Genomic DNA, 21545 nt, shown 5'->3' on the forward strand with positions numbered 1-21545 from the left:
TCTCTTGAATAGGAATCAAATAAACACAAAGAAAGTATTTTATAATTACTTTATTATGAAATATTAAGTAAACAAAATAGTGAAAAATTATAAAATTCTTGTCTTGTCTGCACCTACGGCACACCAGGCAACATCTAGTGTGCCGCGGAACAGCGGTTGAAAAACGCTGGCCTAGGACATGGTGTTTTTATTTTTATTTTTTTAAATTGATTTCAGAGAGGGAGAAAGAGATGAAAACATCAATGATGAGAGAGAATCATTGATCAGCTGCCTCCTGCACTGGGGATCGAGCCCACAACTGCAGCATGTGCCCTTGACCAGAATCGAACTTGGGACCCTTCAGTCCACAGACCAGTGCTATTTCCACTCAGCCAAACCAGCTAGGGCCATGTGTTTTTATTTTTAAATGGTTGCCTAGGACATATAAAATGCTACCTGAATAGGTAGTCAGATTTAGCAAATTAAAATACAGAATTTCCAGTTCCAGATTTTTAAAAAATGTCTATGTATCTCCTATGCAATATGTCTCATCTAAAACAATAAAACTGTAATATGCTAATTAGACCAGACATCCTTCTGGCTGTCCTTCCAAAGGAAGCCAGGGCTGTGAGGGAAGCCGGTGCCGGCAGCGAGGGGAAGGAAGGCCTGCTCTTGCATGAATGTCCTGCATTGGGCCTCTAGTATAGTATATAAAACATACTTATACTAAAAAATTACTTATCATCTGAAGTTCAAATTTAACTGGGTACTTTATAATATATCTTGCAACCATGTTCTTATAGTTTATTAAAAATTGTATTTAGTTGATATGTAGAACTGAAATTTCAACATGAACTCGTTGTTTTCTCCATTTTTAAATACCAGCATTTCTTATCTATATCTGCTGTATCCCTGCCCATCTCACTCTGTTTTTAGGTATAGAATTCAAAATATATTTTAGTTTTATTTGGGGTTCTAAAGAAGACAGATTTTAGACATCTAATTCAATTTCGTGCTTTTTTTATTTTTAATGCTCACTTGAGAAAATATCCTTATTAATGTGAGAGAGAGACATCGAAGAGTTGCCTCCCATACACTCCCAGACCAGGGCTGGAACCTGTAACCTAGTATGTGCCCTGCTCTGGAATTAAACTCACTTTTGGGCTATGGGACTATCATATATCAAACTGACCAGAGCAAGTTTTGTGCTTTTTTATTAAATGCATCTAAATATTTCCATTTTATTTTTTCCTTTAATGTTCCTGCTCATGTTTCAGGGTTCTCAACTTTTGTTTGTCTTAAGCATCAGGATTAATATCTTTATATGTGTATACAGACCAATGAATGATCAGTATGGAAAACATGGGCCTCTGTAAAGAAGTTTAAAAGTAGGGGAAACAAAGGCCAGAAATAAACTAAAACATAAAGGAGCTATTATTTTATTTTTTAAAAACTCTTTTTCTCTGAACTTAGTTTTATAAAGAGACTGTTATCCCTGAAAGGCGTAAGAAGAAGATAACTGTATCCCCCTTCCTGTGTCCTTTGAAGGGTGATGAGGAGCCCAAAAATAATTGTCTCAACAAACCAAGCCGATCTTGCTTCTGTGATCTATCTCCACCCAGAATGATTTCAGAAAAAGAAAAACTGCAGAAAAAAAGGATTTAATTTTTTTTATTTTGTTTAGAAGATTTTAATGTTAATTGGAATGAATATACTCCTAGAGGAGCCATCCCTACAAAAAATTATTGCACATTTATAATATATAATAGTTCAGCCCCCACTATTACAGTATTTCTGTAGCTCTTCCAATGAAGTTGAGCAGAAAATTGAAGTTTAATCATGTAGAAAACTTGACCTTCTGGCTTAATAAGGCCAAATTGAGTATATACAAAATAGATGTTTTCTATTCATCATAATTTAAATGTTTACAGCATGACTGATACTTTGCCAGAGAAACACAAAGGATCACATAAGTTATTTATATTTAAATGAATCTATTCTGATACAATTTCTTACTACCTAAAATTACTTGCTCCTTAACAAGCAGCTTTCTTTTCTTTTTTCTTTTTTTCTTTTTCTTTTTTGACAATGACTCAGAAAAATGCCTCTTCTGCACAACTCGGCATTCGAAGTACTCGAAAAATTGCCATAACGGGCGCAGGGAAGGAGTCCTGGGTCATGCCAATGGTGTGAGGTTAGACGGAATGAAACAGCCTTAAAAGAATTGGAAGCCAAAGTGCCTACGATGACAGATGGTCAAATTAAACCTCCCTCTCTCCTCATCTGATCTTAACCAGTGTCCGTTTAGCCCATTTTAGTTCTGCTAAACCATGACTGCTAAGGAGGGGTCAGATGATTACACATATTCTGTAGAAGAAATAATCATCTTTTAAGATAATGTCCTAAGTAGAGATGAGAGCTCCATAATAGAGGAACCATTTTCAATACATCTATATCAAAGTCTAAGAAACTCCCAGACCAGAACAAAAGTAAAATAGTAACACTCAAAAATCTGTTCGGGCCCTCCCGGAAGGTGATAACAGACAGAAAGTAGAGGAAATAATTGAATGTTTTGGCATTGTGAGAATGTATATTTAGTGTCATTTCTCAAAAGAATTGTTACTGGCAATTTCATAAAACAGCAAATAAATGTTATCCCTCACAGAAAATAATGGCTAATTTTCCAATAAATTACAAAACTTTTCACTTTATAGTTAATAGCCAAATTGCTTTGTCATTTTATAGTCTGAATTAAAGATAATTAATGTATTTATTTATCTATATTTTTTACTCTGAGATATTACCCAAAAGGATGTGATTAAATCCTTGTAATTAAATTAATCAAACCAGACTTTGAACAGAATTTTTTCTTCATTAGTTGGAAAGAGAGATAAGAACATACAGAGTATATGAGAAAGTGAGCTAATTCTACCAATCTCCTTAGTAAGATGGCTATTACACTTTAATTGTAAATTTAATTCTGGCCTTGGCCAGGTGGCTCGATTGGTTGGAGCATCATCCCATATACTGAAAGGATGCTGGTTCGATTACTAGTCAAGGCATATACCTAGTTGTGGGTTTGACCCCCATTTGGGTGAGTAGGAGAGGCAATCAATTAATGTTTCTCTCACAAATCAATGTTTCTCTCTCTCCCTTCCTCTCTAAAATGAATAAAAACATATCCTAAGGTGAAAATAAGTAAATAAATAAATATTTTTAACCATGAGTTCCAAGGAAAGCTAAGAGACTTGGTGGATTGTTAACTTTCACTCTTTTCATAAAATGAAGTGTAAGTTCTTCACTATAGTTCATTGAGATGCAATTAGTAGTATTTGTGTATTGCCTTCATTGGACTGCTTCCACATCTAGATAATTATGTGTTTAGATTTCTGTAGGCATTTCCATAAATGGGTTATAGTTTTCAAATATTCCCATTTTGTACAATTCCAAGTTTTAAAGGTGATAATTATATGTACATGACATAGTTTTAGTATTTCATTTATTATTGGGCATTGTATCATATGCCATCTAACATTACAGTGAGTGAAGTTGTTGAAAGAAGGAAGGGATGATATGAAAAGAAAGTACTTTTGTACACTAGATTATGTTTTGGCTTGCTAGGGCCAAAATATAGGAGCCTTCTCCACCACTACCACCATTATGTTTTTACTATCATTTTTTTAAACTAATACCATATGATAAAATAATAATAAAGGAAAAAAGAAAAGGGAATTAATCTGTCCTTTGCTTTTAATTACCTTAATGGTCATTTGGATCAGAGTCAGTCCAAATGTTACACAATTTGTGATAATAAAAATATCTCAATAAGTTGGAAAAAAAAAAAAAAAGATGGTTTTGGTGTTACATGGCTGAGTCAACTAACAAACACTTTGAGCTGCTTCTTCAGGCAGAACATTGTGCTCACTCTAAGATGTTAGGATAATAAAATAGGTATCTGCTCTAGAGAAGATCTCAGTGGGGAAAAGTCAGTCCCATAAAAGTTAGAACTTTTTGTGGTTATTACTGTTTGCTGTTAACTAATTTAAAGTGACTCAGTTATTTTAATATCATGCCACCCATAAGTGGTAGTAAGGTATATTTTCAAAGTTCAAATATTGTTTTCTTTATTACAGGTTTCTTTTCTCCATGGAAATCTCCAAAGCCTGTAAGTTGAAATTATTATGCTTCTTCCTTTATTTCTAGTTATTATTATAATTCCATTAAGCAAGAGTTGGTGATTGGGTGACGTTGAAATCTCTTCCATTTCAGAGATTCTGTGATGTCAAAACAAATCTGTGTCCCTATGTCTTGTATTTATCCCACAAATACAAATAGTTCATCTTACTTTCCTATAAAGGCATTGCTGCCTGTTTTTTAATAAGCATGCTTACAAAATGAGCATAAGCACTATTCATTACAGTGTACTGAAAGTACATTAGAAACTTTTCCTCCGCCCCCATCAGAAATACTATCGTCTTTATAACATGGAATTTTTAGAAACAATGCAAATGACAGGCCCAAAGGTCTTGACCTGCAAATTAAATTGGTTCCAGAAGAAATTTAGCTCTGTATATATTTCTATATTTATATTTACATTTTAATGTAGACAGAGCTAAATATATGTGTGTGAAAGTGTGTGTGTGTGTGTGTGTGTGTGTGTGTGTGTGTGTGTGAGACCAAACCTGACAATCACTCAAAGGCATACTTCTGAATCTTCTTCAGACACTGGTGATCTATCTGCCATCACCTAACCTCTCTGGGCCTAATCCTTTTATGTATCGTCCTGTGATTTTGATGCCAGTGTAGAAGGCTGATGGACTTAGTAATCTTTTTGTAAGGTTTGGTTAACAAGTTGACTTTGCAATTAGAAATGATCTTTATTTGCTATTAGATTGAAACTTAAAAAGCTTGGACTGGTTTCCAGGGTCCCATTTTATGTGTTAGAATACCCTGGCTAGAAATTGCAAAACCCAGGACTAGAAGAGACCTGTAGCAAAGTGACTCATGTTCAATAACACTCAGGGACTCACATCTTCTACCTACTTCTTTTCTTTCCTCTAACAGTAATCAACTCTGAAGAAAGTGCCCCTAGTGTAGTCAGTGAGTAGGGAATTCTTGAGTTAATTTTATGCTTCTTTTATTTCTTTTACTGAAGAAATATTGAACTACTTGATTTTCTCATTTTAAAAATGGAGATAATGTAATTTTGCATACTTTTCAAGTGTGATAACTGGCTTAATTAAATAACATGTCTTGAAATGGTTTGAAGATGTGAAAATAAAGTGTTGTTGAGCCTTTAACATGCCTGAGCTCCAGGCTTCTTTCAAGGCCGCCCAGAGCCAAGCCGGAAGGAGGAATTGACAGTGTCAGGGCCACGGAGCATCCTCACCAAGCATGTCTGTGTTTTGGATTTGGCTCATCTGGCCATAGAATATCAGATGGAAAAACCAGACCTATTGGGGCTTAGTGATAATGTGATTTTGAAATATGTATTTAAAAAGGTTTAAAATGAAATTTGTTTTATCCTGGCCAAAATCTAAATAATTTCTTCCTTTCATTGCCAAATTTAAATCTGTACTCTCTGTGGTTATACACACCTTTATCTAATTTAACAAGGAACCTTGCAACCTCATCATGGTGCTACAATTTTGCAATTTAATGATTTTCTTATATGTACCCCTTTTATACAAATTATGCCATTTGACATAATTACAGCATTTTCTGTCATTATGTAATTACATCCATAGTCAATAATTCCAAAAAAGGTTTTATAGAACTCAATTCATAATTAATCCTGAACCCATGCACCCATACAAAAGTTAAAGCTTGGCTTTTCAAGCTCTAGGCAGAGTGAAGATACAATAGATGACTGACCATTTTATGTCCCCCATGTAGCTGTCAGAAGTTCTTTAGGATTATAATAAGGGGCAGTATAGTGTGTGACTTAGGGTATAGGCTTTCAAGGCATCCTGCCTGGGTGCAAATTTTGCTTCTAGCTCTGTAATCTACACCGTGCTCCTTAAGCTCACAGTATCACGTTCTAGATCTGTATAATGGGGGACAATAATAATACCCCACTCATGGTAGCTGTGAAGTTTATTGGTTAATCCATGTATGAGGCTTAAAACAGAACACCTACCTGTTGAGTTCTAAGTATAAAACTTCAGTCATCCTATAAATCAGACCTCTTGTGCATAAACTCAACAAATAAATCACTTTATGAAAGGACACAGTTTGATAAGTAATCATTTTTTAAAAAGATATAAATATATACACATAGAATATGGATTTATACACTCCTCCTCCTGGTCCTGTGTCCCTTACTCTCTGTTCTACTGATCACCACATCTTGCGCCAGTTCCACATCAAGATGGCCACTTCCCATTTAACAAGTAACACACTCATTGCAGTGAGCTCTTGTTCTCTTTACCTTGAAGAGACCCAAGTTCCTACTTCCAACACAAAATCAAGCCAAATGCCTTCATCTCCTAGCCTTGCCCTAAAATAGTGAGTAGGTAGGTATATGTTTGGACTACCCCAGCTTCTATAAGAAGCAAACAGAGTATTTCATGGGGTATGGGGGAGGACCTGCAATTCTTCACAAGCCCTCTCCTCCCAGCGTGCACCCTAGAATCAGAAGGTAGGGTTTTAAAAATTAGCCCACCGAAACTGGTTTGGCTCAGTGGATAGAGCATCAGCCTGCGGACTGGAAGGTCCCGGGTTCGATTCCGTTCAAGGGCATGTACCTTGGTTGCGGGCACATCCCTGGTAGGGTGTGTTTAGGAGGCAGCTGGTTGATGTTTCTATCTCATCGACGTTTCTAGCCCTCTATCCCTCTCCCTTCTTCTCTGTAAAAAATCAATAAAATATATATTTTTTTAAATAAAAAATAAAAAAATTAGCCCACCTTGATTTTTTTTTTTTCATTCTACTGTTTGATGCCCTGTTATCGACTGTATGTCTACTCTATCCCCTGATATTTAGGTGACCGCTGTCTTGTAGTCAGGCATTCATTCATTCACCAAGGGCAGCAGAGATAAGAGTCTTCTCCCAGATATGGAAAACAACTGTTTCCATTTTCCCATACTCTAATGAGATGTTTATACATAGCTTAAGTATGGACCCCATTGGGATTGGACAAGGCCCAATCAGAATCCTTGTTGAGAGAAAGCCTGGCCACTAGCACAGCTCCAGACAGGTTACTGCCAGGAAGAGCAAGTGAGGCCAGGACCTAGGCAAGAGAACAGGATGAGAATCTAGGCTCATGAAGGTTGAGAGGAACAGTGAGCACAAAGAGTCCCAGCTGGAAAGCATAAGTCCAGAGACCAGGTTGTCTAAGAAAGCAGGGAGAAGTCAGCAGAGAGCACCCTTCAAAAGATACTGTCAGCTCAGCACTACAACTGCAGTGAGCAGGGGTGACCTTCTGTGTGGCAGGCAACCAATAACTCAATTTGGGGGTTGGGCTGTAGGACTGCAAGTCTGCTGTTTCTATCATTTCATGGGCATGGTGATTTTCTGCTCTACAGTCTTTTAAGAACCCTGGCTGAGTGACTTGAGGGTTGATGAATGTCACAGCAAGATGTTGTGAATGCTTTACAACTGGACTCTTGACTAATTTCCCATCTCTGTGCTAACGAAATTGTAGAATTTGTCAATCTGCCACAGAATCTTTCCCAAACAGTGCCCAAAGCATTATTTGTTCTATAGTTTTAAGAATTATTTTACAAATGCTAATATTTCACCCAAAGCATGTTTGTTGCATTGACTGAACATGATCAATATATATACCAGCAAAACTTCTGTAGGTATCAGCTAGCCCTGACTGAAAGATGGGAGAAAGAGCTAGAGAGTTACAACATCTCTATGATGACAAATGTGATGCTACTGCTTCTCAGACCATGTTTCTAATCTACTTACCTTTTAGAGTTTAGTATTATATTTTATATTTGGGGACAGAAGGGGGGAAGTCACAGCCAGAATGCATCCATGTGGTGCCTAAGGTCAAAGTGAAAAATAAAAAAGAATATGTCTTTAACCACAAATGTGGATCTTCCCATTATAGCAAAGATAACCTCAATGGATGACCAAAGGAACCCAGAACAGCATTCTCGATGAATTTTTCTATCAAATGAATTATGAAGTTTGGGCTTAAATATTTTTATTAAATGGGGGGGAAAGGTAGATAATTAGCTAAAACTCTTAGCAAATTTATCAATTATTCTTCTCAATGTATTATGTAAAAAAGCATTCAGTCATATAAGGTTTTGACCCACGGTCTGTCATTGACAGCCACTAGACCTCTCTGCAGTTCTAGATATTATTCTTGAAATTAGGGAATTGAACTTGACTAAGGGTTTTACATCTTTGTTAGTATAGAAACTCTGTTCAAATGAAATCTTTGTCGGTGGCACATATAGAAAACAAATGAAAATGAAACCACTGTCTTAGTGCCCTCAGACTGTTACAACAAAATACCATAGACTGGGTGGCTTACATACAACAGAAATTTCTTTCTTGGATCTGGAGACTGGGAAATCCAAGATCAAGGCACCTGCAGATTCAGGGTCTGGTGAGAGCTCACTTCCTAGATGGCCATCTTTTTTCTGTCACTTTCCCTGGCAGAAGGGACAAGGGAGTTCTCTGGGGTTTCCTTTATAAGGACAATAATCCCATTCAAGAGGACTCCATCATCATGAACTAATCACTTCCCAAAGCCATCATCATCTTGGGTGTTAGCATTTCAGCATATGAATTTTGGGGAGACACAAACATTTAGATCGTAGCACCAATCTTACCAATCATATTAATTGAAAGGAGTTTTGGTAACCCATTTCTTTCCTAATTTGCTGGTTCACTTGCCACAGTCTAAGTTAGGTGAGCAAGTCACAGGGAACTTTGTGCTACACAGTGACCTGTACAGTACATGGAATCTCACATCTTTAAAATATTTATCCTTGATAGGTGAGAGCTGGCATCAAAGCCCTGACCAAAATATAACCAGCATGAAAACAAAAGCAGGCCTGTCAGTAAGGGACAGAAAGATCCTCAGAAATGAGAGGAGAGACCATCAGCAGATACAAGAAAAATAGCAGAATCTTGGTCATGGTGAGCCACTAACTTCCCATTAGGGAGTTTGGCCTTCCTCCTGAGGACAATGCTGACCTAATGCAGAATTTTAGGCAAGAGAGTAACCTAATCTATTTTTTACACAAAGCAGGAAAATAGAATGTAATTTTGAATGAGGAATCAGTTGATTATTGAATGAAGGTGAAGTTGGTTGTGCCGATAGGTGATCTCAGTGAACCTGGCTTTTTCCTTGATAAAAGGCAGTTAGCTTTATCTGCCTCACAAGGTTGTGGTGAGAATTAAAGAAGTTACTGTATGTGAAAGAATATGGGAAACTGGCAAATGTCCCATAGACCTTTAATAAATTGTAGTGGTAATAACTGTAGCCATATTTGGGGGGGAAAACCAACAGATTAACAGTCAATGAGGCTTCATAGAAGACTTTGAACAATTCATAAATCCCAGATGGTTGTATTATTACTTATAAACTTAGAATGTTTAAAAATAGGAGATTGTTGGGATATGTATAGCTGTCAAATGAACATGTGCACACTACTTTATCTTTTTCTGTTTCAGTAAAAATAGTGTCATGCATTGGGACCATATTAGAAAAGGAACAACTCCATATACTTTTAAGTACTTGCATGTAAATTATCTTGAGATATATATTATTTTTATTTTATAGGAGGGGGTGGGAACAGACTCAGAGAGATTAAGTGATTTGCTGAAAATTACCAGCCTACAGGTGACAAGGTTATAAACATTTGCATTCAAAATTCAGGCACCACTCATATTTATCACTGGTACTTTATTGTATAGACATAGAATTCGTTCTCTCAAGGCACTTGCACCAAAGATTTAAAATGTTTCATGGAAGAAAAGTCCACAGGGAGACACATATGTAATACCTTAATCAATAAAGAAATTAAAAAAAAAAAAAAGTCCACAGGACAAAAAAAAGTCTAACTTAAAGGTGAGGATTGTCATACATAACAAAGGAAACAGCAAGAAAGAATATGTCCATTATTCTCTCTATTCTTTTTCACTTTCCAGATCATGGACCAATGGGAGAATCAAGGCAGTCCTCAGACGAGTTTATCTGCTCCGGCCATACCGCAGAACCTGCCCTTCCCGCCCGCTCTTCACAGGAGCTCCTTTCCTGACTCAACAGAGGCCTTTGACCCAAGGAAGCCTGACCCCTATGAGCTCTACGAGAAATCTAGAGCCATTTATGAAAGTAGGCGTAAGTGAAAGCCACCTAAAACAAGGGTTACATGAATATTAGCTGAAGCCCCACCAGGAGTTATATTGAAGCTGAACTGATCTGGTGTGGTTTTATGTTCTGAAATTCAAATAGTGTCTCAAAAGTAGGGCCAGATGATCTAAACATTTCTATATATATAAAAAAAAGGGGGGGGGCTGACCACTCTAGAAAAAACTTATAGCTTTCGGTTAAAGTTTACTTACCATTGCCACTGAGGAAAATCAGCGGCAATGTATTTGAGATGGGGAAGGGGGCAGAAGAGGTTGCTAGTTTTGTTTTGTTTTGACCAAATAATAAGGAATGCGTGGGATTTTTGTTTAATCTGATTCTTGAGTCTGAAATTTAGATTTTTTTTTTTCAGAGCCTAGAATGCAGGCACTGAAGAATTTGGGGCTGGGAGTAAATGCTAGTCAAACCCTTCCATCTCACAGACATGAAAGGACTGGTTTCAAAAGCAGCCCAGAGCCAGGTGCCAATTATTTCTACCACAGGCTTCTGCTTCTCATTTAATGCAGAGGAGCCCATTTGAAAGTTCAGCCATAAAACAAATTACGTGTGTGCACTTGACATCCTATTTGAAGGTCCTTCAAAATTATTTCATTGAACTTTATAAATATTAGACAACAAAAGTTTTTAATATTGCATGTGCACTCATTGTGTCCTCTTTCCACCATCTAACAGGTCATCTCTGGCAAATGTTAGAGGACAGGAATCTGAAGGGCATGAATGTACAGTCTGTGAGGGAAATACACAGCATAACATGAGTAAATGGATCGGGAAGCCTAGCGTAGTGAAATGGGTTTGGTCCCTGGTGCTCCCATTTACAGTCCACTGATTTCCTTTGATTCGCTATTCTGCCAGTGTCTTCCTTTCCAACTTTCTCACTGAAGCATGAATAGCAAGTTTTAAATTGTGTGTGATCTCAGAGGAGCTCAAGTCTGCTTGCTCTTTGATGAGCACAGGGGCCTAGAATTATGCACCCAGCTGGTAGGGAGGGGAGTAGACATAATACCTTCTCCCTATCCTCTTCAACTCTTTGTAAAAGTAATGTTGCTGGGTAAATTAGGACAGCAGGCCACTGAGCAATTATTTTTGTCGAATTTTTTAAATAATGGGCTCTTTATTCGTATTTTATCCTTCCTCTTTTAGATAAACAACTGAAATACCTTTGAAAGATTGTATAGCTAGAATGACTTGGCTGTGATAGAGTAAGAATAAAATAGTCACTTATAGCTAGATAGTACAATGTATAATTTCAGAGTATTAATGTTCATTAAACTGAAAAAAAAATGAAATTATTTCAGGACAGTTCTTAGTACCTTTTATGCTTCAGTAACCAAGTATTCATGGAATACTTTACTCTCGGCACTGTGGGGAGATATAAAAAATGAGTAATATGCCCTGCTCTCACAAGTTTGGGGAAATAAGAATGAGTATAAAGAAATGGGGTTGAAGACAGCAGAAGTTCTAATAGGAGAGGTAGAAACGAATTGCAGGATTAAAGTCTCACTTTGAACCCGTGGTTTGTTTAGTGCTTTAATTTGAGGGGGGGGGGCAAGAAAGGGGTGGGAGGGGGAGAAACATAGATATAAGAGAGAAACATCAATCGGTTGCCAATTGTACACACCCAACTGAAGATGGAAACCTCAACCTCAGTATGTGCCCTGACCAGGAATTGAACCTGTGACCTTTTGATGCACAACATGATGCTCCAACCAACTGAGCCACAAGGTCCAGGGCTGTTTAGTTTTTTTATTACATTTAGGAAACATCCAGAAATGCTTCTGCCTGTTTTTGTCCCTTCATTAGTCAGCTGCTTCCATCCTTTCGCAGCTTCCAAACCAATGCAAGGCTTTATTATCCAGGGCAAAAGCAATGTTGGTGTTTATTCCCCCTTCTTTTTATGGTGCCCTAATACTGTTGTGTCCCTTGTTTTCCAAGCCGAAATTGTCATGACCTTCTTTTCAACCCAGAAAGAATTCCTATTTCTTTAGCCGCTGCAATGCTGTTTCTGTTCATTGCCTTTCTGCTCCTCACCTGTAATAAACCAAGCAAATCAGTCTGCCTTCACCTGCCCTTTCTTTTCCAGTCTTCCTGTGGGAGCACTTTATCCCCATGACTCTACAGCCCTAGGAACAACCAACATCCTAATTCCCCACCTCGTGCCCTCTGCCCCCATCAGTGCCCTTCCTATGTCACTGCTGCTGCCACTGTGCTCACGTGCCCTCCTCCCCCCTACTTCTTGTTATCACCAACTCTCTCTAATGTTTCTGAGGTTACAGCAATATTTTCAGGGTCACAATTCTTAGGCAGTCAAAAGAGGGCGAGCTCATTTTGTTTCCCATCCTTTTCTATCATGTTATTTCATAACACTAAATGAGTGTGAATGAAACACAGAACCCATGTCAAGGTTAGAAAGCTTTACCCTGGAGAAAAAGGAAGCAAAAACAAAAATTTCCTCTAGTCTCCAGATAGCTGACCTGTCTACTCTGCTTGTGGACATGCTAATGTCTTGAAAGAGCAATCCAGCCCTTTGGCCTCCATTCACTTCTGGTTGCCAACTCTGAAAACATTTCATTCTCTCATTTAAACATTTAGAACAATACCCCAAAAAAATGTTTAATGAATAGGGAAACCTCAGTCTACTTCTCATCATCCTCAAATAGTTTTCCTATGGATCATGAAATGTATGCATCCAAACAAAAGGCCCATATTCAAAATATTGACTGGGAACCACTCCTCTTCTTATTCCTTTGAATCATATGCATACTATTTAGAGATGGGCCTGTTTATTTTTGTGTTCCCTGGACTTTTTTTTTCTAAGTGAAAAATCAGCGGGACCGAATGGAAAGGAGTCCTGATCAATGCTACCTAACCCAAGTCCTTTGACATTTTCCCTGGCCTGTAGTGATCTCGTGGTATCCTCCTCTGCAACCAGATCAAACGCTACAGAGATTTTCAGAGTTCACATTCAAAACTGTGTTCACATTGCAGTAACTGAATAAAAGGAGGCACCTCCACCCATGAGCTTCTGCAAATCGGAGCTACAGCACGTCTGTTGTATCTCAGCTGTCAAGAAGTGTTTGGATTCAAGTCACCCATCCCCTGAAAATGATGGAAATTTATCAAGTGATGTAGATGCTGCTGTGCCTCATTTGGCTCATAATTAGATTATGCTGACATTTTAATGTGCAGGCACAGGACATCTTAATAAAAAAAATGTTTTCCTAGGGAGGGAAATGTAGTAATTTCAAACCATAGGATACTGGTATCCCATGAAACAGGACATGACAGGTCCACGCTTATAGAAGAGAGCGACAAACACCTCTCATCTTCATGAGAGCTTCTGATGAGGAGATGGGACTGAAGACAGAAGGAAGATTCTCCCACCTGGAAGCGCATCAGACAGTGGCACCTCAGGCTCCACATCAATCAGCAAGAGTGCATGAAACACTCAGCATGTATCTAGAACTCTGCTGGGCACCCCACAAAAGGAAAACCATGAGAAGGCATCTCTGCTCAGACAGTGAAATTGGGAAACAAAGAAAATCATAGGAAAACAATTTCTGAAAGAGGCTGCATTACACAACATGGCAAATAATATCCCTATTTTTAACGTGCGAAATCGTGTAGTAAATATAGACAATAGTTTCAATACAATTAGATAATTAGACCAATAATATCTCATTCCATGTGCAAAATTGATATTTAATCCAAAGAATGTCTCATATTAAATACCTTTTAGTTATCAAAAATCTAGTTAGCCTTTATTGAAGAAGTCTATGTAAAAAGAATTTTTTTTGTACCAACGTCATTCCATATAAGCTTATACATATAAAAGAATTACGCCCCCTCGCAAAAAAAAAAAAAAAAAAAAAAAAAAAAATCTTAAAAGAAGTTTTGACCAATGAGGTTTCTGTGATTTTGTGTTAATTATTTAAGCATTGACCCTCTGGCATTACAAGCAATTTCTAAAAAGCAGCAAAAGTCTTCTCAACCCTTTCTCTACTCAAGACTTTTAGATAAATGTCACTTTTTTCTGGCTTTAGCCTCTCTTGATAATTGACTTCTTGCTATCCCCATTACTGGCATTTTTAAAAACTGAAAGCAAAGGAAACTAGTCCCCGCTGAGTTAACGCCATAAGCCATGCTATTTTATACTTCTGCCTCCTCTGTCCTTTCCCCATGCATCTCATGAAGGAAGGAGTTTAATTTTCTCTGCAATCACAAGAGGAAGGGCTTGTATTTTTCTTGGTTTGTGTGCTAACATTCTGAATCTTGGACTATTTACACCATTGCTAACCTGGAAGCCCTCACTGCTCTCCTCCTCCTGCCATTCTTTCTCTCTATGATTGCATCATCGATCGCTTCAACCACGTGTTTCTGATATGATAACATTTTATAATGGCCTGCTCACCCATGAGACTACCTACAGTGACTATGTATTCCAGTTTGTTTAGAACAGTCCTACCCTGTGTGGTCCTGGCATAATTATTAATAGTTCTCCTTTCACTCACCAGGTTGTTCTTATTTGAATGATAAATTATATGGCTTCCTTTTACTACATCATCTATTAAAGAAATAGACATCATTATTGTCCAAGAAAAGCCTATATCTAAGTGTACGGACCACGAATAAAAATTTTAATACCTACTCTGATAAATAATTTATTTCAAGTTACTTTATTTGGTGGACTGAACTTTTGCCCATACGTGTGTTACCCCTAATTTGAAGTAAAAGACTTATGTGGCGACTTGTCTTAGTAGCCAAACTCCCAGGTAATTCCCCCCACATGCAGAAAATTGTACATGTGTACAAATACAGAGCATGGCAAACTACGTAGAAGAAATAGGGAGCAATGTTTTATGCATTCAAGTACTATGTTATGGACTTCTCATTTTTATCACAGAGAATAAGTCAGATTCAACATCACAATCGTCACAGGGCCAAATGGGCATTAATTTTGTCTGTCTTCCTGACCCCTAGGAAAAATTATACCTATGTAAGTGCAGATAAATGTCTATCATGACTCCTCTCTTTATTGCCAAGCAAATGAACACAGAGCACTTCCCAAAGAAAATGACTTTGTAATCTTACAAAATATAGTTTTGATCATGCCAGTGAAGGTGATTTAGGAATGAGGACCTTGTCCTGTTGCCTCAGTTTTCTTTAAGACAGACTTATTCCCAAGGTTTGTCTCATCCTCGGGTCATGAGGCCCATTTATTGAATATACTGCTCCTCACTGTCGGCTCAAAAGCTGGAGCAGACAGATGAAAACAGAAGGAGGCAAAGATCAATCCCTCTTCCCCGAAACTCTCCCCTCATGAATCTGCACCTTGGCATGAACCCAACTTGAACTAGGACTGAAGTTTTCCAAACTTTTTTCTCTTCACGTGGAACCTTAGTTATTATCAATAAACAATTTATGAGGTACAATATGTCCATACTCCTTTGCAGTAAGACATCATTCAGATGTGAGATCATAAAAATGTCAAGGATCCATATGGTATAACGAGCCTTCTGACCTGACCTCTTTGAAATAGAAATGCCTCTGGAATTTCTTCAAAAGGAACTCACATAATCACTTTTTCTTTCCATAAATTAGGAAGCATTACCCCATAATAGGCAGTAAGGCTCACACCAAAGGTGGCAATCGAAAGTAACCACAGGCCATTAAAGAGCATAATGGAGGAGCAAACTGTATTTTAGCGGTATACTTGACATGAAATTATAAACTGTAGCCGATCAAAAATGGACAATTGTGCTTTTCACATCTATGGTTTTTATTCTGCTCTTTTGTTGTTCATTGTTCATTGTGGAATTCTTTCATTGTTCGGTATTATAATGCTCATATAATTCATGGCTAATCACAAATGGGTGGTTGATTTTCAAAACTATCAATTTCTCTGCAGCTCTTTCTTTGTTATTACTGAGCCAGGGTTGCAGTTTGCATTGTCTCCCATACTAACAGCAGAACCGCCTGGGGAGAAGAGGCAGTATAAAAATACTATCCACCCCAGCACAGCACTGGAAACACTAAGCGGAAACTGATGGGGACAACCACATGACACTAGGTAGAAAGGCACATGATGCATAGTGCTCACCACCGGAGCTCCAAATCCTGTGCAAGCACTTCTACTTGAGCCTCCCTGTCTCCAGTCTCCTTTGCTTTTGTAATTAAATACCTAATATGGTCACATTGGACATATCTGTAGGTTTGGAAAGATTTGGATAAATTTATGGATGCTACAGCTGCAGGCAGCCTGTAAGTAATTATAGAAGGCTACCTGACCTTTTTAAAGGACATCCTCAGGTCTAAACACTGCTACATCAATCCTACCTCATCTGCCCGGACATTGCTGGTGTCCAGTGGCCTTAAAGTACCACCCACAAATGTTCTCTGGAGTGCTATTGAAATATTAAAATAAGATGACCTGCAAATGATAAGACACTTTTACCAGTGAGTCTAACATAAGAATCATAAATAAACTAGAAAAAATTAATAATATTATCATTTTAAAATGTCTTCAACTGTACTATGGAAGTTAATTTCATCCACCTTTGTCCCATGGAAAATCGTTATTGCTGTTTTTAAAATAATTTATATTATGGTTTAATCTGTGTAATAAATTTGCCTTTCAGCTAGATTTTCTAATATATCACATTATGTATCACTTTATAGTTATATTGACAAAGAAGATCAGTAAATTCAGTTGTCTTTGCCATTTTTAATATGTAGATTTTAATTTGGAAATCTAATTTCAAAGATAATATTTTCAGGTTGCTTTGCAAATAACTATGGTAATATTTATATTTCTAACAGGTTCCTTTTAATAAAGTTACTATGATATGAGTTAAGTAATAAATAGATACTGAAATAAAAGTTAGGTTGGGGACACATTTTTCACATGTATTTTAAAGACTAGATCCAATCCAGTAGCTTATAAATTTATTCCATTATTGTTCAAACCTTAATGCTCCAGGAATCAGACAGAAGATAATGGGAGGGGGGGAGTAATGTGTGAAGTAAACTCTAAAATCAGTCCTTGATTGAAAGTTATTTGGTATGTCAAAGCATCTTGTTGGTAGCACAAGTTGACAATGTAACTGAAAGGACTTTCATGAATAAATATGAGACCATCAGGCTGAAGTAAACTGAGTGTAATTGCTGGATGACAAGAAGGTCCTACTGAGATTATGATAATATGAAATGTCAGGCTTACAACTAATGGAAGTGTTTAGTGGTAGCAGTCTCCCGATACCGCTCTCTCCTTCTGATGAAAGTGCATTTCTCAATTTATAATCCTAAGCAGTCACACTACACATGGAGGTTTAAAAGAAAATAACAATTCTGCTAGACAACTAATTTGCCTTTGCTGTGAAAACACAGATTGCCTGGCAGGTGTGATCCTCCTGCCTGAGACTAGCTGTGCAGGGTCCAGCGGGAAAAACGTCAAACACGGAAGGCCTCCAACCCCCTCAGTGCCCACACAAGGCTTCTCTTTTTGTTTTCATTGTTGAATAGTGTAGAACTCTATTTTAAACAAAGTTTAATTAGTAAGTAGTCAGAATTTGGTCTTATTTTAATGTTTTAAATTTAATGACATCATGTTAGTGCTTCATATATGTGTGTGTATATACTTCAGAGTGTGTTCTAGTATTTTATACTCACGTTCATGAATTTATATGTAGCATAGATATCATAATTCCCATGAGCAATCTCTATTGCTAAAATGAACCAATTTAACTCAATTACTGATACATAAGTTCAAGTATCCAGAGTAAATATCAAAATATTTGGACTGGTATATAGAAATCATCACAATCGTTGTTTGAATTTTCCACGTTTAATTATAATACATAGTTGATGTCACAGTATCATAACATGATTTTAAAGCACATGTATTTGTTGTGTATATTTTGGATTCTGGATTGACTTTACTTTCAAATAAGCATTCATATAATGAGAATCAAAGGTTATTATTTGGAAATGGTCATCTTTTTTCCATTCTGATCTAAAGGAATTCAGGTTTTTCTATTTTACATGCATGTAAAATAAATACATTTATAGACATGTTCATATACATAAAACAGTAAGTCTGTCCACTAATTTCCATAGATTTTAGAGAAAAAAAATAATCATTAAACATGAGCACAAATTGGGGATGAGATATAATATCAACAAAAAGAAAGTAAAGATGAATTTTAAAATGCCATAAACGAGTTTCAATTTTAATTCCCCATTTTCCCATCCAGAACAAGTGCCACCAAGGACCAGTTTTCGAATGGATTCCTCTGGTAAGTATCCTCCAGTTCTCACAGTCCTGTGAATGATGTCTTCCATTTTGTATAACAAATCATTCTTTTGAGTATTATCTCTTAATTAGTGTGTAATCACTGTGCTAATTTTATCCACCTACAAAAGCATGTATTTAAGATAGAAAGTAAGTTTCATCAAGATGAGCCTAAATGACTGTCAAGGATAAAAAAAGAAAGAAAGAAAGAAAACAGTCATATTTATTCATTTTTTTCATAAAATGCTTTAATTAAGGACAAGATTAAAAAGCAGGTGACAAGGAAGGACACCAGACTGACTAGATCCTCTAGCCATGTGTGCCTATTGGGACTTAAAATGTGTCTACTCTGAGTTTGGATATGCTATAAGATGTGAGTCAAATCTACACCAGATTTCAAATACAGTACAAAAGAAAATACAGAAATGTATAATACCTCATTATTTTATATTGATTAAGGCTTAAATAATATTTTGACTATATTAGGTTTAAAATATATTATTAAATTTTATTGTACCTGTTTTGTTTTTGCTTTTTAAAATGTGTCAACTAGAAATTTTTTAATTACTTAGGTTGACTACATTTTATTTATAGTGGACATCCCTGCTCTAAATATATATAAATAAGAAGCTAGAGTATGTAAAGAGATTTGCAATTTAGACATTTTCAAAGAACTGATTAAAAATTTTGCTAACATAGAATGAAATTATTTTCACCTCAATTAAATATCTATATAAATTTAATTTTTAACCATTCCAATTATAAAATGCTACATTTTGATAGTTTTTAAGTTAGACTAGAATATTATAATTTCAAATATAAGAGCTGTTAATAATAATTAATTTACTTAAAAGGAAAAGAATTTTGACCTAACCATTCTGAAAATACTTCACAATTTGGATTGGGCTAAAATATTTGATGTTATTGTGGAAATGAAGGAAGGAAAGGAAGATTCCGATTTTTTTATTCCTAGGAAGTGCTTTGAACAGCTGATTAGAGCACTGAATTGAAAAGCAGAACACTGAAACAATTTCAGAAAAGAGTGTTTTACAGTAATAGTACTATTTCAGGTCTGTAGGCTCATAGCACACATCTCTAGAGTGTTTCCATGATGACAGCTCATTACCCATCTCAGCATGTTCTAACACCCCCCTGGAGAATGTATGTGCTTGAGATCATTTCATTCTGTAAGTTTCCATGTCATTTTTTTTTTTTTTGGATATGTAGAAAATATAGCATTTTATCCTCAAATACTGTCCTCAAATATTTGCTTATCTTGGTCTGAAAATTTTTATAGCATGATTATTCTTATATGCTGACGGGGAAAGCCTTATAATTTTTAAGAATATCTTGTGCCTAGAGGGAAAAATGAGACCTGGTAATTACAGTTGCAAAATGAAATCAGGTCTTAATTTGAGATTCCAAATTTCAGCTTGCTAGCCACAGCAGCACATTTCTTTAAAAATATCAGCTTCTGAAAGTACTTTATTTAAAAACAAAAGAAGAAAGGGAAGGATCACCTAATAGTTTAGATTACCTTGATGTGTGTGCAAAATACAGTTTTTACACTTCAAAAGATACAAGTTGTTTAAAAGAGAAGAATTATAGTGTAATTGAGTATATGCAAGACAGCTTTTAAGAAGATAACCAATCTAAATATTTTGTTAATTGTCCACACAAGTTATCAAAATATTTTGGAAAATTAGACTACATCTAAAATAAACAAATCTTCTATAGTATTGCTCACATTTATAAAATGACCTTTATCCAATTCTGTATCATGATTTTTGACTCAGACATATTTATCATAATTATGAGGTATTTTGTTAACTTTAGCTGCATAAGATGCTTAGGTACAGAGGCAGAATTGGTAATAGGAATTCCTAAATAATGTAATTTTGAAGCTAAGTGATAATTTCACAGTAGAATAATGCTCTGGTTTATGGGGTCTGCTAGATTGGTATCTTAAAACAATTAAATTCAAGAAACATTTATTTGGCAACTTCTATAAGCTCTATACAATAGAGTACTATAGATAGACAAGGATAATTTTGTCATCACTAAGAATGTTCCTGAGAAACAATGAATCCATGGCCATGATCTTTGAATGGAGAGCTCTACCCAAAGACAAGAGATCGAGGGCATGAACTATCACAGAAACCAAGGGTAAAAGCCATTTCCAGAAGGAAACCTTTCCTTGTTTAGAAATTTTTTTAAAAAATTGAGATGGAAGCATATGAGATCTTGCTTCTTGGCATGTCACCAGTCTGACTCGAATAAACTCATAAAATTTTTAAAAAGAAATCAGGGGTCATAAAGGATATATCAAGTGAAGCACAGAGAATGAGGAAAGAGAAAATGGCCATTCAATTTGCTCATTAGAATGTCATCAATGGCCTTAAAGAGAGCAGTTCAGTAATGCCAAAAAAGCAGAAACCAGACTGGCAGGAGTAAGTCAGAGATGAGAGAGTGAAGATGAGGGAGTGAACAACCCATTAAGGACTATTCTTCCCAGAGAGAAATGGGTATGTAAGTAGTGGGTGTTTAGGATGGGGAAATTTGAGTTTATGTGAAGGATGAGGGAGAGAGCTAAATAGAGTAGGAAATGGCTTCTACTACAGCAGAAAAATATCTCACCACATTCACATTACTAAAGGTATAAAGGGAAAAAGTAAAGGGAAGGGATTCTTTTAAGAAAAAATGTGTTAGCTACTTATCTGGCAATGTTATACTTGAGCAATAGAAACTATTTAATTTCTATTTAACTTGTTCTGCATTTGGAGGGCATTGGAAACCCAGCAGCCAGAGACAACATAATAACCACCTATGATTCCTGATTCTATCCTCGTACTTTCTTCCCTAGACCTCTTTACAAAGAAATGCCAAAAAATTAATGCTCTTTCCAGGAGGAAAAATTGAATGAATTCAGTCTCTGTGCCA

The 21545-nt window shown here is 36.4% G+C and overlaps 1 protein-coding gene across 7 annotated transcripts in view; it reads left to right on the plus strand.

Moving 5' to 3' along the window:
• MAGI2 (membrane associated guanylate kinase, WW and PDZ domain containing 2) overlaps positions 1 to 21545 on the plus strand; it is a 1016953-nt gene that overhangs the window by 864240 nt on the left and 131168 nt on the right. For 6 of the 7 annotated variants that reach the window (XM_045578504.1, XM_036429599.2, XM_045578508.1 and 3 more), the window contains 3 exons: positions 4113 to 4144; positions 10099 to 10288; positions 18568 to 18609. In XM_045578504.1, the coding sequence (XP_045434460.1) occupies positions 4113 to 4144; positions 10099 to 10288; positions 18568 to 18609 (264 nt within the window). The remainder of the gene's footprint in view (positions 1 to 4112; positions 4145 to 10098; positions 10289 to 18567; positions 18610 to 21545) is intronic. The other variant, XM_045578505.1, reaches the window with a different exon arrangement.

Source organism: Pipistrellus kuhlii, unplaced genomic scaffold (genome assembly GCF_014108245.1).
Source record: "Pipistrellus kuhlii isolate mPipKuh1 unplaced genomic scaffold, mPipKuh1.p scaffold_m20_p_10, whole genome shotgun sequence".
Classification (NCBI taxonomy): Eukaryota; Metazoa; Chordata; class Mammalia; order Chiroptera; family Vespertilionidae; genus Pipistrellus; species Pipistrellus kuhlii.